Raw genomic sequence first — 19,133 nt, forward strand, 5'->3', positions numbered from 1 at the left:
AGAATCCACTTAGGCATTTGGATGAATTGACCATTCATTAAAAGCCCGATGTGGGCTTCACATATTGTAACAGTACATTGGTGTGTGTAGCTCTCACCTCTTGGCCAGTAGCTGTGATCTTGTCCCAGACGGAGAGATGAGGTTGATCTCAAGGTCTCCTCGTCGCGGGTGGATAATAAGGACTTTGACCACCACATGTTCCAGGAAATCCACGTGCTGCTCAGCTTGTTCTGAACACCCAGAGGTGGTAATGCTGCTGTTCAGGCTTTGGCCAGCATGGATGTAACTGAGAGAACCATAAACATAAGCAATTATGCAACAGTTACACGATGAGTACAATGTAATAAAACAGGATTCCCACTCTTTTCAAGAAACCATTTCAGGACGTTTTCAATGATGCAACATGTTTGTGTTTGTAAAAGTCTAATTTAAAAGTCTTTTCATGCCGAGTCTTAAACTATTTACTGGATTTTTGAACAACAGACAAAGAAAGAGAAGTATAGTCCAGGACTAAACATCTGTCATCCATTTTGCATCCTGGTATTTGAACATACATTTACACATACACAGACACACTGATGCTGCCAAAAGTAATTTCACTGACATGATCACTGACAAAACATTTTCCACTCCTCAGTTGGATTGGCAGAGATAAGCATAGCCATCGATTCAATCTGCCAGGCAAAGCAAAATCAAAGTGTGCATGTGTCTGAATGTGATTACAATAAATATGGTATACATACAATATCACTGCATTTCATTGCTGTTTCTACTTTATATAATATTAATGTTACTATTATGATTTAATTTGTTTCTTCTGTCCACACAGTCTTTTTGTCAACTTTTATGTATTAGCTTCTTTTATTTATTGGATTTTCTCTTGAAGTGGAGGATTATATCATTGGGTCGCAGCAAATACACTTTCTGCATCTACATGTACACTGCCTGCACCTGCCTGCAGTTCTCTGACCTTGTGCGTCGCTCAGGTATCTGAACGCAGGTGTGCTGAGGAGGAACAGTCCTCCACTTGGTAGCCTCCAGCACCATGGCCTCTGCATCCACCAGGCCAAAGCCATACAGGTGGCTGACTGTGAGCAGAGACACAGAGTCATTAATAAACAGCAGTAATTATGCTGAAACCATCTATATTGAGCTGAGGCTTCATAGAAAAATTTGTTGTTGAAATGTCCTGAAGTGCACTGAGCAAAAAACAAATTGATAACATTCATTTATAGTCACAAAGTATAAAACAGAGTCAATGTACTATGTTATTATTAGAAGTAGAATGCAGTGTGCCTCTGTGTCCAGCAGCATTGGTCTTCCAGTCATCAGCTCTCAGGTGGACCGGTCTGGATGTCTTCACAAGAAGATGTTGCACATCCCTCCATGTGAGCAAAAGGCTGCAGAAAACAAAGACACCACTCATCTCATTTGTCCAGACGGACTTCACATGACCGTTATCTTTGTTATCTCTGTTTGGCAGTTTATTCTTATGACAACAAAAGGAAAGTTTTTGGCAGTATGTCCTACTGGTCAACTTCAGGCACCTTTAGACTGTGCAACAACAATGATCTTGTAAGTTTATTGCATGTCACATTGTGTGAGACAACTCTAATAAAATCTTGGTCACAATCTGTGTCAGACTGCACAATATCAATTTGAGGTTGTCAGATTGTGCACTGAATGAGTGGTGAATCATAACCCTTCAATAAAAATAGAAAAAAATATGACAGTCACTTCTTTTTCATTTTGCTTCCATTGTTTTGGTTTGTGTGCGCAATGGACATAATAAGAGTTTCCTCCTTTAAATTTTATTCAGCAATGTCACTCATGAAATATCACAGTGGCCAGTGCATTCATTTCATTTTGTCTCTAATTCTCTTAAAATTTCTGACATTGTCAGAATTTTGCCTCAGCCTGTCTCTAGACGCCAAAGCTTCAAATCTCTTGTTGGTGGATGAGTCTCAGATTAAGATCTAGGAGCAAAGTTTTGGATTGATGACTGAAATGGTAAATGGACTGCACATAAATAGCTCCTTTCTAGTCGTCCGACTACTTACAATACATGACAACATTCATCCATTCACACACACATGTTCATACGCTAATGGCAGAGGCTGCCATGCAAGGTGCCAACATGCACATCAGGATGTAATCTTCACACACACACTCACACACTGCTGATACAGCAGCACAGATTGTGAAACCTGGTGAACTTTCAAATCTGTCCATTTTACAGAATTGTCTAAAGGAGATTAGTCCCGCCAGCTCCTGCTGGATTTCTGACCACTTGCTCCTGCAATGTGTGTGTTACACTCCTGCCCGTTCTCACACTGTGTGTGTCCACTCCCACCCACACCTGCACACATTCTGACCATTCATGCCCGCACAATAGAGTTGCACTGATTTTGTCTTCTCCTGTCCCGCAGGAAAACACTTTTAACTTTTACTATTAATAAAGTGATGCATACCTGTCGGTAATAATGTAGTGAAATTATGTTCTAGTGCATAATTTCATTCATACTAGTGCCATAATTACAGTCATTCTAGTGCAATAAGTATGCCTGTTCTAGGGCAAAATACATTACTTATTTATTTTAGCCTACTTATTATTTTAGAACATGTTGTTGTGGACAGTCTCTGCTTACTAGATTAATATCTGCTTGGCATTAATGAGAGGTGTCTAAAGATAAAACGAACATAAAGTAACATTCAGGACAAAAATGATACAAGGACAGAGAGACATTTCGGAAATATGCTGCTGTCTCAAATAACAAAATGCATCTAATTTAAACTTTCTGTGCCATTTCACACTCAAAATGTGGAACTAAATTGCTCATTTACGCTCATTAATGGAGAAATACCTGTCAAACAACCCTACCTTTGACACTTACTTTCAACAGAAACATCGCAAACATTGCTCTTCACTTATTAGGCTAATTTAGAGAAATAATGATGTATTTGGTTGTTTATGTAGTGTCTAGATAAGGGTATCTTGACACAGTGCCAAGAGGTTAGATGTCAGCAGAAGACCTAAACAGACATAAGGAGAGATAGAAGACAGAGTGAAGGAGAAGAGGATAAAAAAGTTATGAGATTATTATGACAGAGTAAACAAGACAAAAAATAAAAAGGCAACTGACTTGGCCTCCAGAGCAAGAGCTATGATCCCCGCCACGATGGGAGCAGAGACAGAGGTGCCAGTATGACTATCAGTGCAGCGATGCCGGAGGTCAGTGGTTACCTGCAAGGTAAGGAGCATACACAAGGTTTTGATTTAATTTGAGGCTCTGTTTATTTATCTAATGTTTAGCCATGCTTGCTGTGTGGCTCTAGGGATGTCAATGTCGGTCAGCCTGCCCATCACTTTGGTCTAGACTGAAATATCTTGCCCCTCATTGTCAGTGTTAGCATGTTACCATGCTCAACATTTGGCTCTGCCACTGTCGCTTAAGTACAGTCTCACAGAGTTGCTTATTGTAAATGATTGATTAATGCTATATTGATTGGCCGCAGAAAGCCCTTAACTTGACAACATTTTGATAAGACTCTACATTTGCATTTGTATTATGTTATCCATGATTAAAATTCATGAGACATAGCAGTGTCTAATCTTAATATCTTAAAATAGAAATGAAATAGTTCATATTTATCAAGAATCTCAGAAATTGGGTTGAAAGTTAAATTAGAGCTGAAACATCCTCCCATTTTACAGTAAGACTTTGGAGTTTTCAGTGTGTGTGCGTGTGTGTGTGTGTGTGTGAGAGAGAGAGAGAGAGAGAGAGAGAGAGAGAGAGAGAGAGAGAGAGAGAGAGACAAAGAGATGGCAAGGAAAAGTTCTTCTTTGAGAGTGAATAACATTAACTTTTTACTACAGTCTGAACTGGTTAAATGAATAATTTATTATCGTCCTGGTTTGCAACCAACTCCTTGAGAAGACTTAATAATGCTCTAAGAAGCCAATTTAGGAGTAGATCAATATGAGTGATCAGAGACAAATATTAGTGTTCAGAGTTTAGCTGACACATAGAAAATACTCTCTAAACACTCTCTGTGTGGTATCGTCTCCACAAGCTAACCTCCACCCTAGACACTGCACTGGGAGGCTGGTTCTCTCATCACTCAGATAAGTTGAACAGAAGCCAAAGCATAATATTTACACTGACGATCACAGTGTAGAACAGAGAGACAAGGCTGGGAGGCAGAGCCAAGACAGGACCCAGCTCCGACTTCTCATAGTTAGTTGTTAACTACAGCGGAGCACTGCATCAATACATGTTTGTCTGGTGGTTTACTGTGGATATAAAGATTTTACCTACCTATACAGTAATACAGTAGTAGTTATTATTTATTTTAGGCCACAGTATTATCTGTGTCTAGCTTGTGCTCTTTTTTAGCTCTATTTTGGTGTCCACCAACTCCTGAGAAAAATATCTGGCTCTTTAGCTGCTAAATGCTCCACTATGTTCACTAGCTAGTGGCTAACTGTGCCTGTCTGCTCTTTGGATCTGGCAGTGGGTTTATTGGCGCTTTTTTTTTAAATACTGAAAACAGCTACTTGGAAACAAGGTTATGTGCACATCTTTTATGAAGTATTTCTCAATACAGAGCTACAACAGACAAAATGGCCATGTATCCAGTACTCACAATCTTCCTCTCGTTAAACTCTCCACTGCTGTAGGTTGTGGCCATGATGGAACTGCAGACCTCCAGGTACCAGGGCTTATTTCCGTTCTCTGTGGTGCTGGAGATGGAGATGGTGTAGATACTGCTGGTGTAACCATCACATGAACAGTGATCACCCTGCCGACCACCGTTACCTGATGCCCAGACAAAAATGGACCCCAGGCCTTTGCGACCCTGTGTGACACAAATGATGCAGAACTCAAAGATCAATCCTACAGATCTCAGTCAGCTCAGAGGAAGTTTTTTCATACCTTCTTGATGCCTTGCTCAAAAGCCTGTTTGGTTAGAGGCCCCGGGCCATCCACTGTCTTGCCATCATCCTTTGGCCCCCAGCTGGCACTGTAGATGTCGATGTAGTCAGGTCTGATTCCCAAGGACTTGGCCTCTACTATATCAGTCACATCACCATCCAGCATACGAATACCTTTGTCCCAAACAACACGGTGAGCTGAATGTGTGGCCTAAAATACACCAAACTCACTTCAAATGGAAAGGATGAAATGTAAGGGAATGCCAAATAAACTACACAATAACAAATTATCATTAGCCTTGCTTGCCTCTACAGTACACAGATCAAGAGAATAAGAGCTCTGAGGGTCTTTACTTCATTAGAAAGCCTATGCAATAATAATTACAGTATTAATTGTTTATGATGAACCTATATAAATTTAACCATCCAATAATGCAGCTATTTGTTATCTGAGCTGCCAGTACAGAAATAATACAGTCTGTTTGGTGAAAGTTGATTTCAGCTACGGGGAAACAACAAAAGTGCCAACATGGAGAAAAACTCAAATTTAATGTTTCAGTGATTAAAAATCCTCAACAACTGACATTACAAAAGTTGTGAAATTATTAATTTTAAATGACTGAATACTAGTTTAGTTAGATTTGACTGTTTTATGTAAAAGACATAAACTGGCACTTTTACCATAATAATCCACAAATAAGTTAGGATTCTTAAAATAGTAATATTTTCTTTCAGGGTATACCACTGTAAATGTAATCCAACGACCTGTTTCGCCAAAGTTGCAACCTGCAAGCTATGTGAGCTACATGAGATAATTTCCACTTGAGATCATTTGTGTGAGTGTGGGACTTTTGTTTCTCCCTTCTGACAGTGAGAGTAATTACAAAATCCTTGTCTACACATGCTTACGTCATAGGCTCTGCTGTAGCCTATTCCATCGCTAAGTTGCAGCTGTAAAACAGTGGATAAATTGTTTTGAGCGTCACACAACCCCCACGAAAATCACTGTCAGAATTTGATCCATTCAGTTCAGTAACTTTTGGAAAGTCTTGAAGAGCTGCACAATTAAATTATTTTATCCCCATTCAAGTAAAAGTAAAAGTAAAAGACTTAAACGTTCCACACTGCAGGTTTAACTTATCAAAAGAAACACCATACTTGTGACCCATGCATTAGCATGCAAGAGGACTGCAAAACTCATAAATGTATCTGCAATTTGCTAGTGACAGTTGTGAAATGGAGCAATTAGCACAATTTGTGATCTATGTGTAAGCAGAACTCGCAAATTGCTTTGGTGAAACAGGCCCCTGCTCTGAACAGACAGACAGCGAACTGCATGAGACGCATTACTGGCACCAAGATTGCAGTGTGTAGCTGGATTGGTAACAGCACATCCTCTCCTGCGCCTCTCCTCACACTGAGGCACATAGCAAGGAAAGGAAATAACCTCAGTGTGCCCCAGGAAAATACCAGTGCACCTTATATCCTATTGTGTGCTGACACAAAAAGAGTCTACAGCCATGCTGGCAGCTCTGTAATGCAATGCAACCAGTAACCTTATCAAACTGATTCCCTGAGATATACTTAGACACAGCTGTGCTTTAAGCTAAATGCCAATGTTAGCATACTAACATGCTCCCAATAGTCAGGTTTCCATCCAAATGCAGAGCAAATTTTAACCGAAACTTCAGAAAACCAATAAAAGAAAATCCATCTACTACTGTTTTGTGCCATGCTCATGTCATGTTTACTGTGCTCACCATTTTAATTTTGCATGTTAGTGTGCTTAAACTTGCTAACATACAAATTAGCACCATGGATAAAGAGCTATTCCTGCTGCCAATTTGTCACAGTGGCCACTCGCTGCAACAAAAAGCATCTTCCACATACACCAGTAAAATAAAACAGATGTCAGTAAAACTGTTGACAGGACACCTGGAACTGCAAATGAAGTGAATTATTGCTCTGTGCATTATGAAGTTTTAAACCATGAAGGTTCCATATTTGCAAAACATCCCCAAAGCAATTTTATGCTAATAGTATGCACATGTAATGCTACACAATGCAGAAACAAAACCTGGAAGCTCTCGAACTGTTTTGGACTATTGGGTGTTGGGTGAGCAGTTTTCATTCAAATGAAAGGGTGCCATTCTAGGGTCCAGGATTCAGGGTTATAATATTATAAGATCCATGATTAGCACCAAACACCTACATCTGATTTTTTTGGGAATGTCATGAGTTTTGCAGGTATTTGGTCATAAACCAAATTATTGGACAAACTGAAATTTTTACCTGATGATGGCACAAGATTAAAAATCAGGGGATTACCTAAATCATTAGGATACATAGACTGAAAAACCGGTATGTTTCTTTCACCAAAGTGATGAATCGACCAACGGCTGCTAGCTTGGCTAAAAATCACATGTGACAAATGTGACAAGCAATAAAATAATGAGTGGGAAAAAACATGTTGCAAGTTTGGAGAATAAGACAGAAAACACTACCTCCAATGTGAGCGTTGTAGGCAATCCCAACCATGCAATGGGAGTTATTGGCCACAGCTGCAACTTCACCTGCACACCGAGTGCCATGTCTAGATGTGAACAAAAAGAAAACAGACATTACAACAACCTTACATACGGCCCAGTTCTGTTTGAAGTTCAAAGGCTGACTGCTATATAATTTCTAGGAGGAATATCTGAAAGAAAAGAGTCTGTGACAGAGCTCCTGAGCATAGAAAATGTTGAATTTATCAACCATCACACCACCTATGGAGAGAGCTTTGACAGGTTCAGCAGAGTAATCATTATTCAGAGGCTGACACGCTCCCTTTCTTTACCAGACCTCCTTTTATAGAAACTTAATACACCCAAGAATAGATCATTTCCTTAAGGATACCTGCCAGTGCCTACAGATAATGGAAACATAGTAGAAAACAACAAAAACTAAAATTGATTGCCTTTACTTCCTACAGCCGTTCAACTCTCACAAGCCTCAGGCAACAACACTATAATGAATTTACAAAGCCAGTGTATAGAAGAAAGAGAAACTGGTGAGAGTCCTGAAACTCATGCCATCAATTTTCAACATTCAGTGTGTTCCAGGATCTGTCTATGTTCACTTTAGTTTGATTTAGTTCCCCAGAATGCCATTTGATAAGAACCAGAGAAGCAACATAAATATTTAACTGCCATTCAAAGGTGGGTTCATGGAAAAGTTGGTTTCTATGCTTCTCCTGTGATGGATTTCTCCTCATATGGTAAAAAAAAAAGATAAGTGTAGAAAGAAGCTTTCGATCATTTGATTCCTTGAGACCGACATCAAAATCTGACATTTACTGCGGGTATTAGAGCTCACATTTGCTGGAAATAGAAAAGACACATCTAAAGTGTAGGTATTAGCTGATTGTTGTAGTTTTTTTAAAGCTTATAGCCTTGTCCTTCAAAATAGCATAACATTTTAAAATGTTGTGTATTTCTTCCAGTTGTCCCCTTTAGCTTTTTCGCAAGCAACTTTATGTTTTGCTTTGTTGAATTATCTTTTATGCTTTGTTCAAACAGATCCTAGAAATATACCAAACGATGAACACGTTTTACCATATAAAAAGATAGAATGTAGCCTATATGCTCATACGATGTGTGTAACAGAGTGGTCATCCTGTCCTGTCATGTCTAATCAGTCAACTTCCTGTTTTACATTAAGAACTATAATACCAGTTTAATATAAGCCAGCCTGGGCTCTGCTCCCTGCAATGGGTTTGATTCAGGAAACATCAGGGTAAGAAAAACACTACAAAGCGTGATACTTCATCTTCAACCCTGATGGCAGAAGAACAGTGCACCTTTCCCTCCATGCTGTGCAGTTGGACTGCTACAGTTAATATGTGGCCAGGCTTTGGGCGCAGCATCATGGAATAACAGAGTGGGAGGAGGGAAATACCTTGAATACTAACAGACTTAATCCAACCCCAAACCAGGTGCAATTAAGTTATCTCTTCAAGGCCAGGTCATTCATTGCCAGGGGCCGTTGTCCTTAATTGATCTCTTTGGATATTGATCCTGATTAAGGCCGACACAACCTTACTGTGAAATTTGCTGTTTTAAATGACAAATATGGCACCCTTGTGATTCATATAGATGTGAAGAGTTTGTCAGTTGTGTCATCAGTTGGTGTTGATGGTTTGTAATTAAGCTGTTTTCAGTTGCTGTTACTTGAATTGTTGCTGTAAGTGAGCTACAGTAACGTTAACTTGTCCAAAGTGAGCTTACTTTATCTTTGTTTGGCCCATTTGAGTAATATGCTTGTCAAGGCATTGTAGCTGACAGCATGCATCAGAACATCTACACCTACTGTTTTCTGTGTAAAATCCTGCACACCGGCAGCATCTTGTCACGTTAGCTCTCCAGAAAAGCAATAATTGTGACACATTAACTCAGAGGTTCAACACGTCAGCTACTCTGTCTTAACTACTTCTTCTGTCTGTTCTTCCGACGTGTGTTATGGGTGTGGTATGGGCATGATGAGGTCGTTAGGATTTCTCTGACAGTTGTTCTCAAGTGCAGTTTCAGTTTCAGAACTGTCACCTGTCACAATTATCTTCCTCACATGGGGAAACTTTGAAAAAAGAGTGTTTGCGTGTATGGGAAACAGAAGTGCTCTTGAGAAATGCCACAGTAAGAGATGAATGTACATTAAAGGTGCAGCGTGTAGGATTTAGTAGCATCTAGCAGTGAGGTTGCAGTTTGCAACCAATTGAATACCCCTCCCCCTCCTCTTCCAAGCGTGTAGGAGAACCTACGATGGCCGCAAAACCCATGAAAACGCGAAACGCCCTCTCTAGAACCAGTGTTTGGTTTGTCCATTCTGGGCTACTGTAGAAACATGGCAGCGTAACATGGTGGGCTCCAAAGAAGGGGACCTGCTCCCTATGTAGATATAAAGGGCTCATTCTAAGGTAACGAAAACACAATGATTCTGATTTTCAGGTGATCAATTAAAAAATACTTATAATTAATGAGTATTATATTCCATTTCTGCCAAGTCTGTTCCACTAGATGCCACTAAATTCTACACACTGCACCTTTAAACAAATAAAACATGACATGATTACAATATTGGATTAACTTATTTTGTTAAGCAAAAGAAGCACATTATGGGGGCACATTGTATTAATCACATCTTGACAGTTGTACATGATATATGAGTCAAAGTCTGTATAAGTCTTAAAACAAATTACTTCTCATCATGGATATCAAGAGTCTTGCTGTATAGCGGGCACTTGACTACAAGAATACAAACACAATATTAACAGCACAGAAGGACCAATGAAGGACAGCAGATTACATTGAAGTTGAACGTGACAGTGTGGAGCTCTTTCTTACATGTTTTCATTGCGAGAGTCATAACGTGGTGTGGGGTCATGGTCATTCCCGTTGACGTCATAGCTTGCCAGGTGGTCCTGCAGGAATGAAAAAGGCAACAAATATGAGAGACTGGGACAGAGAAAACAGCTCACATCTACTCCAGTTAATAAAAAGGAGATACTGTACATCTCCCTGTGCCTTTTATGTCATTGCTCATTTTGTGTTGTAGGAGAACTAGCAACAAATTGGAGCCAAATACTGGGATACAAAACTTAGGGCAATAACGCGTGATGTTACATTTTATATCAAATCTCTAAATAGTCATGGTTCAATGTTCCAACGTTAACAGGTGGGTGGCACATACGTAGTTCTGAGCGAGATCAGGATGGTTCCTCTCGATGCCATCATCTAATATGGTGACCACCACATTCTTGCCAGTGTAGCCCCTCTGCCAGGCTGCCAGAATGTTCATCTCTGAGCGGCAGCGGCTGCTTTTATCATTGCAGTGCTTACAAGAAAAAAAAAAAGACAAACACCATGTACTACTGAAGATACAGCTGAGATGCAGCAATATAGGCTCAGTCTTTCAGGCGGTCCTTAGACCTTCACTGGTGCAGCAACACTGTATGGGTATATGTGTTTGTCTGCTTTGGTTTCTTGTGAACAGAATAATACATGAAGGATAGACAATTCAGTGCACTGTACTTACAATGTACCACATGTTGGACCATTTTGGGTCATTGAAGTGAATGAAGTTTGGGTCACTTTGGGTGTACCTCTTTACTCTTGGCTTTACCAGTTGCTGCTGGGCCCACTCCACCTGAGGATAGAAATGAAGATAGAAAGAACATGATGATTCACTTTCAAGTGCAAAATGAACCAGGCTGTTTTATATATAAATTCTTTAAAAATACTTATACAATTATATAGGGGGCACTGGGGGGGTCCTGGAAGAACTATTTTTGAAAGGGGGGAGTTGAGGTGTTCTTGGGGAGCGTTTGGGTGTGTTTTTCATGCCAGTGTAGTACTACATTCAAATGCGTATTTTCACAATTTTATCATTAGTTTTCAGGGTTTTCCTATGTTTTTTCACACCACTGTCGAGTCTATTTTATTCCATTTTAAGCGCATAACTACAGTTAAATTTGTGTATTGGGCTCTGAGAGCTTCCAAAATGCTGGTGACCTACACTTAACACTGTCGCTGAATGCCTCCTGCATAGACACAGGGAGCTCTCGCTGATGCTGCTCTGCTAAATGTGCTCTGCTTTCTGCCACACGGGGAAACTATGCTGAGTCTCTCCCGCGTTTTGCTGTCATTTATGGTTGCGCTGGCTTCTCTGTCCTCGCATCTGCTCCATTTGTCAGTGTTTGTGTTTAGCTTAGTTTGTAACGTATATTAAAATTTGGCAAATTCTTGTAAACTTAGCTACTGGCGCAAATCTGCCCATCCTCTCAACCAACAGCAGAGGGAGGAGGACAGGAGGAAAAACTGATAGTGACTGATGTCTGAGTTCTTCATTCTTCTAAACTTCACTCAGTATTTAAATGTCTGGAATATTATTTATTTTATTGACATTTTTGATTTCTTTCCAGTGAGATATTATTGAATTTATTTGACTTTATTGACTTTGTTGATGGAAACGTTACTGTTGCTGCTGTAGAAACAATATTTTGTCATATTCAAAATAGAAATCTATTCTAATCCTGTTCTGAATTTATTCTTTTTTAAAAAGATAATTTAAAAAATATATATATAATTCTTTAGTAATGAAAAAAAAGAGTTTTGATAAAGAACCGGACCAGTGTTGGCCTATGGATAAGATAAAGATAAAATTTTAACCATATCCGCCATTCACTATAAGCCCATTTTACCAATGTTCTGTGGCACATGTTTTTTTTTAATAAATATTGTAATGATAATAATCCAAAGTTATGTGAAAATGTATTGTTTTTTGGTCATAACATCAAATTTGCCCCTGTGGGCCTAACCTTTGACCTGGTTATTTTATTTGACCACTGCAGGTATGATTATTTAATCAACAGGATAGCATCATAATACAACAACAATCAGCAAAATGGCACAGAACAAGAAAAACTACTGCCAGTATTCCATTGGATTCCTTAGCTAGGGGTACATATCCTTGTGCTTTTTGTCCAGTAGTCTCAGACTTTTTTCTTGGTAGGCTGCTCTTGTTTTCCGTTGGAACAATTAATAAGAATGCTTCTTATTTGGCACCAGCATCAAATAACCGCTTTCTGATTAGTTGCTGTTCATGATCAATAACAAGACCTGATTAAAGTTTGAATGTCAAATTTCTAACTGTTGCATTTGTTTACCACTCATGAATATCATTTCTACTCACATGGCTTTTTTGCTCCCCGAGAAATTAATGATAATGATATTCCAACTGTCCAGTTAAACAAATCTATTATTTGGCTTCATTGACCTGCTTTTTTAATTATATAACACAGAATCATAATCAAAATTAATATTGATGGAAGACAATTAGCCTACATTTTAATTGAAGGGGACAGTAAGGGACCTGGATAATGAATAGGGGGGCGCTAGCCAAAAAAAGGTTGAGAACCACTGATATAGACAACTCTTTTTTTAAAGATTTATGTTGGGCATTTTTCCTTTATCCAACAGCTGAGACAGGAAATATGGGTAGAAAGAAGGGTATGACATGCAACAAAGGTCTGCGTCTGGAACCAACCAGAAGGTTATGTGGCATGTGTCTTAACCAGGTAGGCTAGCAGGGCGCCAATAAGTGACAGAATATTATAATGTGGTCAAGTTCGTGCTGTGATTTAAGATTCTGCTTGTTAATTTCTGCTTGTCGGATTGTTTGCTATGCACCACATGACATGTACCAATAGACCTTTTTCACAGTGGACATTTTAACTTGTCACAGTAGGAAAAGCACAGGTTAATAACATTAACGATGGCTCAGTTCTATTCAAGTGTTTTTCCTACTGTGACATGTTAGGTCTTGGGATGTAACCTTTTCTCACTCACTGCTGTGTTATACTGTATGCTCTACTGATGGTTTCACATGGAAACACATTGGTCCGTTAGCTGCAAATAATATTCGCCGAAATTACCATCACATGGCATGTCTCTTTCACTTTGTTTAATTGGCACCGGAGTCGAGTGGATGTGTTTTGGGGGAAACAACCACACAGCAATTATTTTTTTCCACCCAACTGAAACTCAGTCCAAGACTGAAGACTAACCTGTTTCCTCTTATAAAGTTGTTAGCCAATTTTTATTTGAATGTTGCAATAACCTCACAAAATTATGAAATTTAACGATTTCCATGAAAAAGAAAACATTGGAAAATCTGTTTAAATTACTTTTGCAGCACTGGAAACAGCAGCACAACATTTTTACACCACTGTATAAACATACAATTATGACAGAAATATGTGAACTGTTGCCATTGTGGTACTCCAAAGCTATGTCTGCTTGGCTGCTAGGTTTTAGCCCAGAGGGAAAAATGTGTTACTCTGACCATGTATCTTGTGTGTGTTGTACATTTTGATTCACCTGAGGATCCATATGGATGAAGCTATGGGGGCCTTTCAAAGCGTTTGCAGCTCTGCGGACCACTCTGCTGTGGTGGAAATGGTAATGATCCTCCAGGCTTCCTATCTGACCACAGACATCCAACAGCATCATCAAGACAAGAACATTAAAAGACTTCCATTGAACTATAAAAGAATTCGCATTTCGTCACATGTGTTTAGTCTACCACTAATCCATTGTTTTCTTAATGGCCTTTACACTGATGTGGTCTGACTTTTTAAAGTAGAAAACTTAAACCTGCTTCTACAAAGTTCTCCACATTCAAAGCACATTTTGGCCATCTGTATATGGTATATGATGTCACGTAATAAATATGCATGTTCTCTCTTGACTTTGCAACAAGAATGTGAGCAGGAATCTCAGCACATGTGCACAGCTGGCACACTGCGGTATTCTTCAGACTACAGTCTACTCAAACCATCCCTCACTACATCTGTCTTCATCCCTTTGCTGCTCTTTACCTCCCTCAACCACTCATATCTTGTGTGATTCTCTTTTACACACTAGTACCTTAAAGAAGAAGGTTTTGGTACCACTTTCTAATAAGGCACCCTTTATAAAGGGTTTAAAGTTATAACTAAAAGCCTTATTTATGTTCATAATTAATTTGCTGATGTTTTATAGATCAGGCTACAGGTACAGGACAAAAGCAGAATACAAGGAAAAGTAGTGCGCATGTTTGCAAGCTCCCAAAAAATTGAATGATGCAACTTTTCAATCTACAAGGTCTTACTCTGGCAAACTTCCATGTGAAAAACAACATGCTATGTATACAGAAAAAAGAATGACAGCTCTACCTATAATTAGGAGATCACATGATACAAAACCATACAGTGTACTAGGCACACAAAAACCACATAATGTCCTAAAAAAGGACTGTAGCCTACACAGGACATGTGTGTTACACATTTTTGCACTTTTATAATGTTGGAATTCCTTATTTTTTGTCTGTAAATATGATATAGTCTGTTTTTTGTCATCATTTATAGGCCAATATAAGAGTGAGAGAGAGTTTGGGGTTCCCAGGTTGTGAAAAATACTTCTGGCTGGTTTTTATCCCTTTGATAATCCATTCATGAATGATTGTGGGTTTTATATTCTCTAATAAGCCATTGAGTCTCCAGTTATAAATTTTAATAAGTGGTTATTAAATGGAGTGTGGTCCAGATACTGGATGTCCAGATACAAAAGCAGGTTTTTCCCACAGGGTAAGTAGTCTATTAGCCAGATGAACTGAAGAGCTAACAGGACAAATCAAGTGTTCTGCGGTAAAGCGATAAACACAGCTAGAGGGATTTTTCACAAACCAGGCAACCCAAAAACACATTCTTATGAAATGACATACAGTTATTAGCATTAGTTACAATTTATAAAATATTTCTAAAGGCTTCAGATATGAGAAAGTGGTGGTGATTTTTTATATCTCATTTGTTTAGCTGTATTTCAATAGTAAACATCATTTCCCTGTGTCAAGAAAATTCACCTTATTTTCTAACACTTTAAGTCCCCATTTTTAGCATTTATAAGTATACAAACATGTCATACATGGTTTTTTAACACACTACAGTGTAGGTGTCAGCAGATACATTTGTTTATTAATGTATTTGTCAGCAACTATAACTCCTCCTTTGGGCACCCATAAGTGGAAGCTGATATATAAACAGATGATGAATGACAATATAATAAAATACAGTTGTTATCATATAAAATATGTCTTCATAGGGGAAGGTATGATTGTTGACAAATACTGTACATTAATAAACAGTTAAAATGTCCTTACATCTGCTTATAATTACACTGAAGTGTGCTATAAACTATTTATTAAATGTTTGTATACTGCTTGTAAATGCTAAATAAGGGGACTTAAGTAAATTGTTACCCTTTACTTTTTAATGGTTCAGCCTCTAAAGCAAAAACTACAAGCAAGTACAGTAAATTCATGTGATGCCATTTATTCTAGTTAATTTACTTACATGAATTCTATTAAAATTCCAGAAAATATTTATACTTTTAAAATTTCATGAGGCTGTTTTCATGACAATATCTTTCAAACTGGGAATAACAGCACAGTCACAAACAGAGACCAACATAACGTCATGATACTTTCTTACAAAGTAAACATAAAGGCCTCCATGAACAGCAGTGATAAGAGGAGTAACAGCTCGATCATTACCTGACCCAGGTTTAAATATCCATACTTTGCTGCGATTCTGTCAGCCTGTTCCGGACCACCTGTAATCCGCACTGCCCAGTGGTTTGTATAAATGTTCCCTTGTCCTGTGACCACCGACCGACTGGATTGAATACTTAATAAAACGAAAAGCAAAAATAAAGTCATCCTGTCTTCAAAGTTGAAAAATCAGTCAGTTTACGGGGAAAGTGTTGAAATCCTTGGTACAGTCAGTAGCGCAGCTCTGCGTAAAGTCTGTGTCATGAGTCCATCATGTTGTCGTCACCACCGGTGAAAATCACGTATCCATGCCGCGGAGGAACTGTGCCATATGAACTCAGAGCAGCCAGTGGCGCAGAGAGGCTGGAGTCCGCACATGCAGGAGACACAGAGGATCAAATCAGTGGATGCTACTGCAGGAGTGACTGGACCTCATTACAAATACTGTAGAGCTCTTTATTTCATTTCACAAAACCTAAACAATGACTTGCATGACACATGTGAATATTGAAAACATCTCTTCAGCTATGATGTGCATAAATGTTTTTTTTGTTGTTGTTTTGTTTTTTTCAGACTATATTACAGCATTAAAACAAGGTGTAAATTTGAATAATTCCCCCCAAAACAACTGGTTCACAGACTTCAATTTGCAAAGTGCAAAATGCACAAAGAACTCACCACAAAACACTAACACAAAAAAAAAAAAAAAGGATCTTAATAATTTGAAGTACAGTTTCCTCCTTGAGTAAAAAATATAGAAAATAAACTGTCCAAAAATACTATTTGAGTGCATGTTTAAAAATTACAACAACAAATGACTAAACACTGCGGTGAAAAGTCATATTTGTATTTTGCGTCATTTGGGGCCTCCTGCTGGCCATGTGGCCCTAAACTGCTACTTAGATTGCTTGGGTCCCAGTTTGTTATTATCATAGGATTCAACTGATCCAAGTTTTTAAAGGCTCATATCAACAATGATGTTTTTTGGGAATTTTAGGGAACTGATGATTCTGGTTCAGCTTTGCTCTACTTGTATTATTATAAACTTTTGGATGTGGTAAAAGTTTGGAGGAAAAAAATAGTGGTAAAAGCACCAGGCATGAGTCCCCTGTATCATCCAGGGCAGCAACCTGCTTTAAGAATTTGCAAAAAACTTTGATTAAGTATTGAAAATAGTTTTTCTTTATACTTCAGAGATATAAATCAGAGGGGAAAATTTATTTTCATTGTGTATGTAGTCTCTGTGTGTGTGATTTTATTTCTGAGAAGTTTGTACACACACATACTATTTGGCAGATCTTTGCCCTGGCCGAGGCCACGTTATGCTGGCAGACTGGCAGGGTTGTGTTTGAAGTTCTGAGGTGGGGTATGTGTCACTGACCAATGAATCATCTGTTTCTACAAACACACAGAGGTTTTGAGGGACTGCTGGGCCAGTGTGAACAAATATGTTGTCCATGGATCTATTCATACACCACCACAGCTGATTTGATGTTGACGTATAGGGTTAAATTTTAAACAATGTATCACATTCTGTCCATCAGCTATTTGACAGAATGAACGGAAGAACTAAAGTTTCAGAGTTCATGACTGAGGCATCTCAGTGACAGGATCACAATTCAGTGGATAACAAAAATCCAGTGGATAACAGAAAATCCATTGGGTTGTCATAACCTCACTGACATCTAGTCAGGAAAACACTGAGAGACGCAGCGAGGGAATAGTCCAGCAGTACTCAGGTTTATTTTTTAAAAAACCCTTTGGCTCTAGAGGAGCTCCACGTCTCACAGGAAGTAGTGGGAGTACCATCAAAATATAGACCTTTTTTTCAGCAGACATTTTGACTTGTCAAAGCAGGAAAAGCACTGGTGCAATTAATTACATTAAAGAGGAATTTCACCACTGCAAATACGAGAAATATTTGATAGCAGAAATGTGCAATAATTTTTGAAATTACTAGAGAAAACTCAGAAAAATGCTGTAGATTCCCCTATTACTCTAAAGGGAAAAATCCTACAACAACCAGAATGCATTGTGTAAAGTCCCGTACAAGCCCACTGATGGTGTATTTACTGAATGTAGGTGGCGTATTCATTTTCTAGCAGAGCGGCCGGTTAGCAGAGACATAGTTAGCGGTGAGCAGCATTATATTATACCACTGTGCAAGGATCATTAAAAAAACTGCACTCTGGAGCTAGTGTTATGTGGATCATTGCAAACTTAGCTGCACACAAGCCAGAATGCTGCCAGAGCACATCGGTGGATAGTCAAAAAACCTCAGAGTCTGCAGTCTCCATCTCAGCTTGGTTTGGGAAACATTGTTGGATGACAGAGTGAAAACTTCAATCCAACACTGTTTCTTTTATCGCTATGGACGACAAGGAACCGGGACCTCAAACTGAATGCAGCCGTGTAAGTTACAAGTAACGCACAGTCGATGTGCTGTACTGTATTCAGAGTTGATAAAGTCCAATATAATATTTTGTGAGAAAACAGTCAGGTTTACCAAAGCACCATAAAGTTTGCGGTTTTCAGTTCTGTTTCTATTGTAGGACATCTGTCATGGACACTACACCAGCCATCACCGAGAACCAGTGAGTGGAGAGGTCTGCTGTACCCTGCATCCAAGCTTCTGTGTGCATGTGGTCAGTTGAGAAACTCTGCACTGAGCTGAGGGCCTTGCTGATCAGTGCAGAGCTTCATGAAATACTGCATATTCTACTGTAGATCAAAGGAAAAGAGGAATTCCGTGGGCTCCGGATCCTCCTCCCTGGTTGACGTCAATATTCTTTGCCGGTCTTCCTCCTTCAGAATGAGCAATTTCGGCTGTTTCACACCACTCAGGAAAGTCGACTTGTTGTTCTCAATATACTGCATGGCAGTGTGTATGTCCTTAATGACCGCAGGCTCTTAAAACACGAGTGAGGGAATCAGCAGACATGTTACAATGCAGACATATTCTTGCAAACAGCAAATACTGTTTGGATTGTACAGTCTATTGTGTGTCCTTTTGCCAATAGTCTCATATTATTACTTGTATTATCGTGTAAAATTATGTGTTATGTACATGCCC

The 19,133-nt window shown here is 38.9% G+C and overlaps 1 protein-coding gene across 2 annotated transcripts in view; it reads right to left on the reverse strand.

Moving 5' to 3' along the window:
* The window catches only part of pcsk6 (proprotein convertase subtilisin/kexin type 6), a 33,047-nt gene extending 16,619 nt beyond the window's left edge, over nt 1–16,428 (reverse strand). The window contains exons 1-12 of one of the 2 annotated variants that reach the window (XM_067597192.1): nt 16,064–16,422; nt 13,852–13,956; nt 11,009–11,119; nt 10,664–10,807; nt 10,318–10,394; nt 7,441–7,529; nt 4,938–5,110; nt 4,648–4,860; nt 3,144–3,244; nt 1,297–1,400; nt 971–1,088; nt 98–286 (exon numbers count right to left, since the gene is read on the reverse strand). In XM_067597192.1, coding sequence (XP_067453293.1) covers nt 98–286; nt 971–1,088; nt 1,297–1,400; nt 3,144–3,244; nt 4,648–4,860; nt 4,938–5,110; nt 7,441–7,529; nt 10,318–10,394; nt 10,664–10,807; nt 11,009–11,119; nt 13,852–13,956; nt 16,064–16,228 — 1,589 coding nt within the window. In that variant the 5' untranslated portion in view covers nt 16,229–16,422. Of the gene's footprint in view, nt 1–97; nt 287–970; nt 1,089–1,264; nt 1,401–3,143; nt 3,245–4,647; nt 4,861–4,937; nt 5,111–7,440; nt 7,530–10,317; nt 10,395–10,663; nt 10,808–11,008; nt 11,120–13,851; nt 13,957–16,063 lie in introns of those variants that run through there. The other variant, XM_067597200.1, reaches the window with a different exon arrangement.
* Between the last annotated feature and the right edge of the window lie 2,705 nt (nt 16,429–19,133).

The sequence above is a fragment of the Thunnus thynnus genome, chromosome 1, assembly GCF_963924715.1.
Source record: "Thunnus thynnus chromosome 1, fThuThy2.1, whole genome shotgun sequence".
NCBI classification, from domain to species: Eukaryota; Metazoa; Chordata; class Actinopteri; order Scombriformes; family Scombridae; genus Thunnus; species Thunnus thynnus.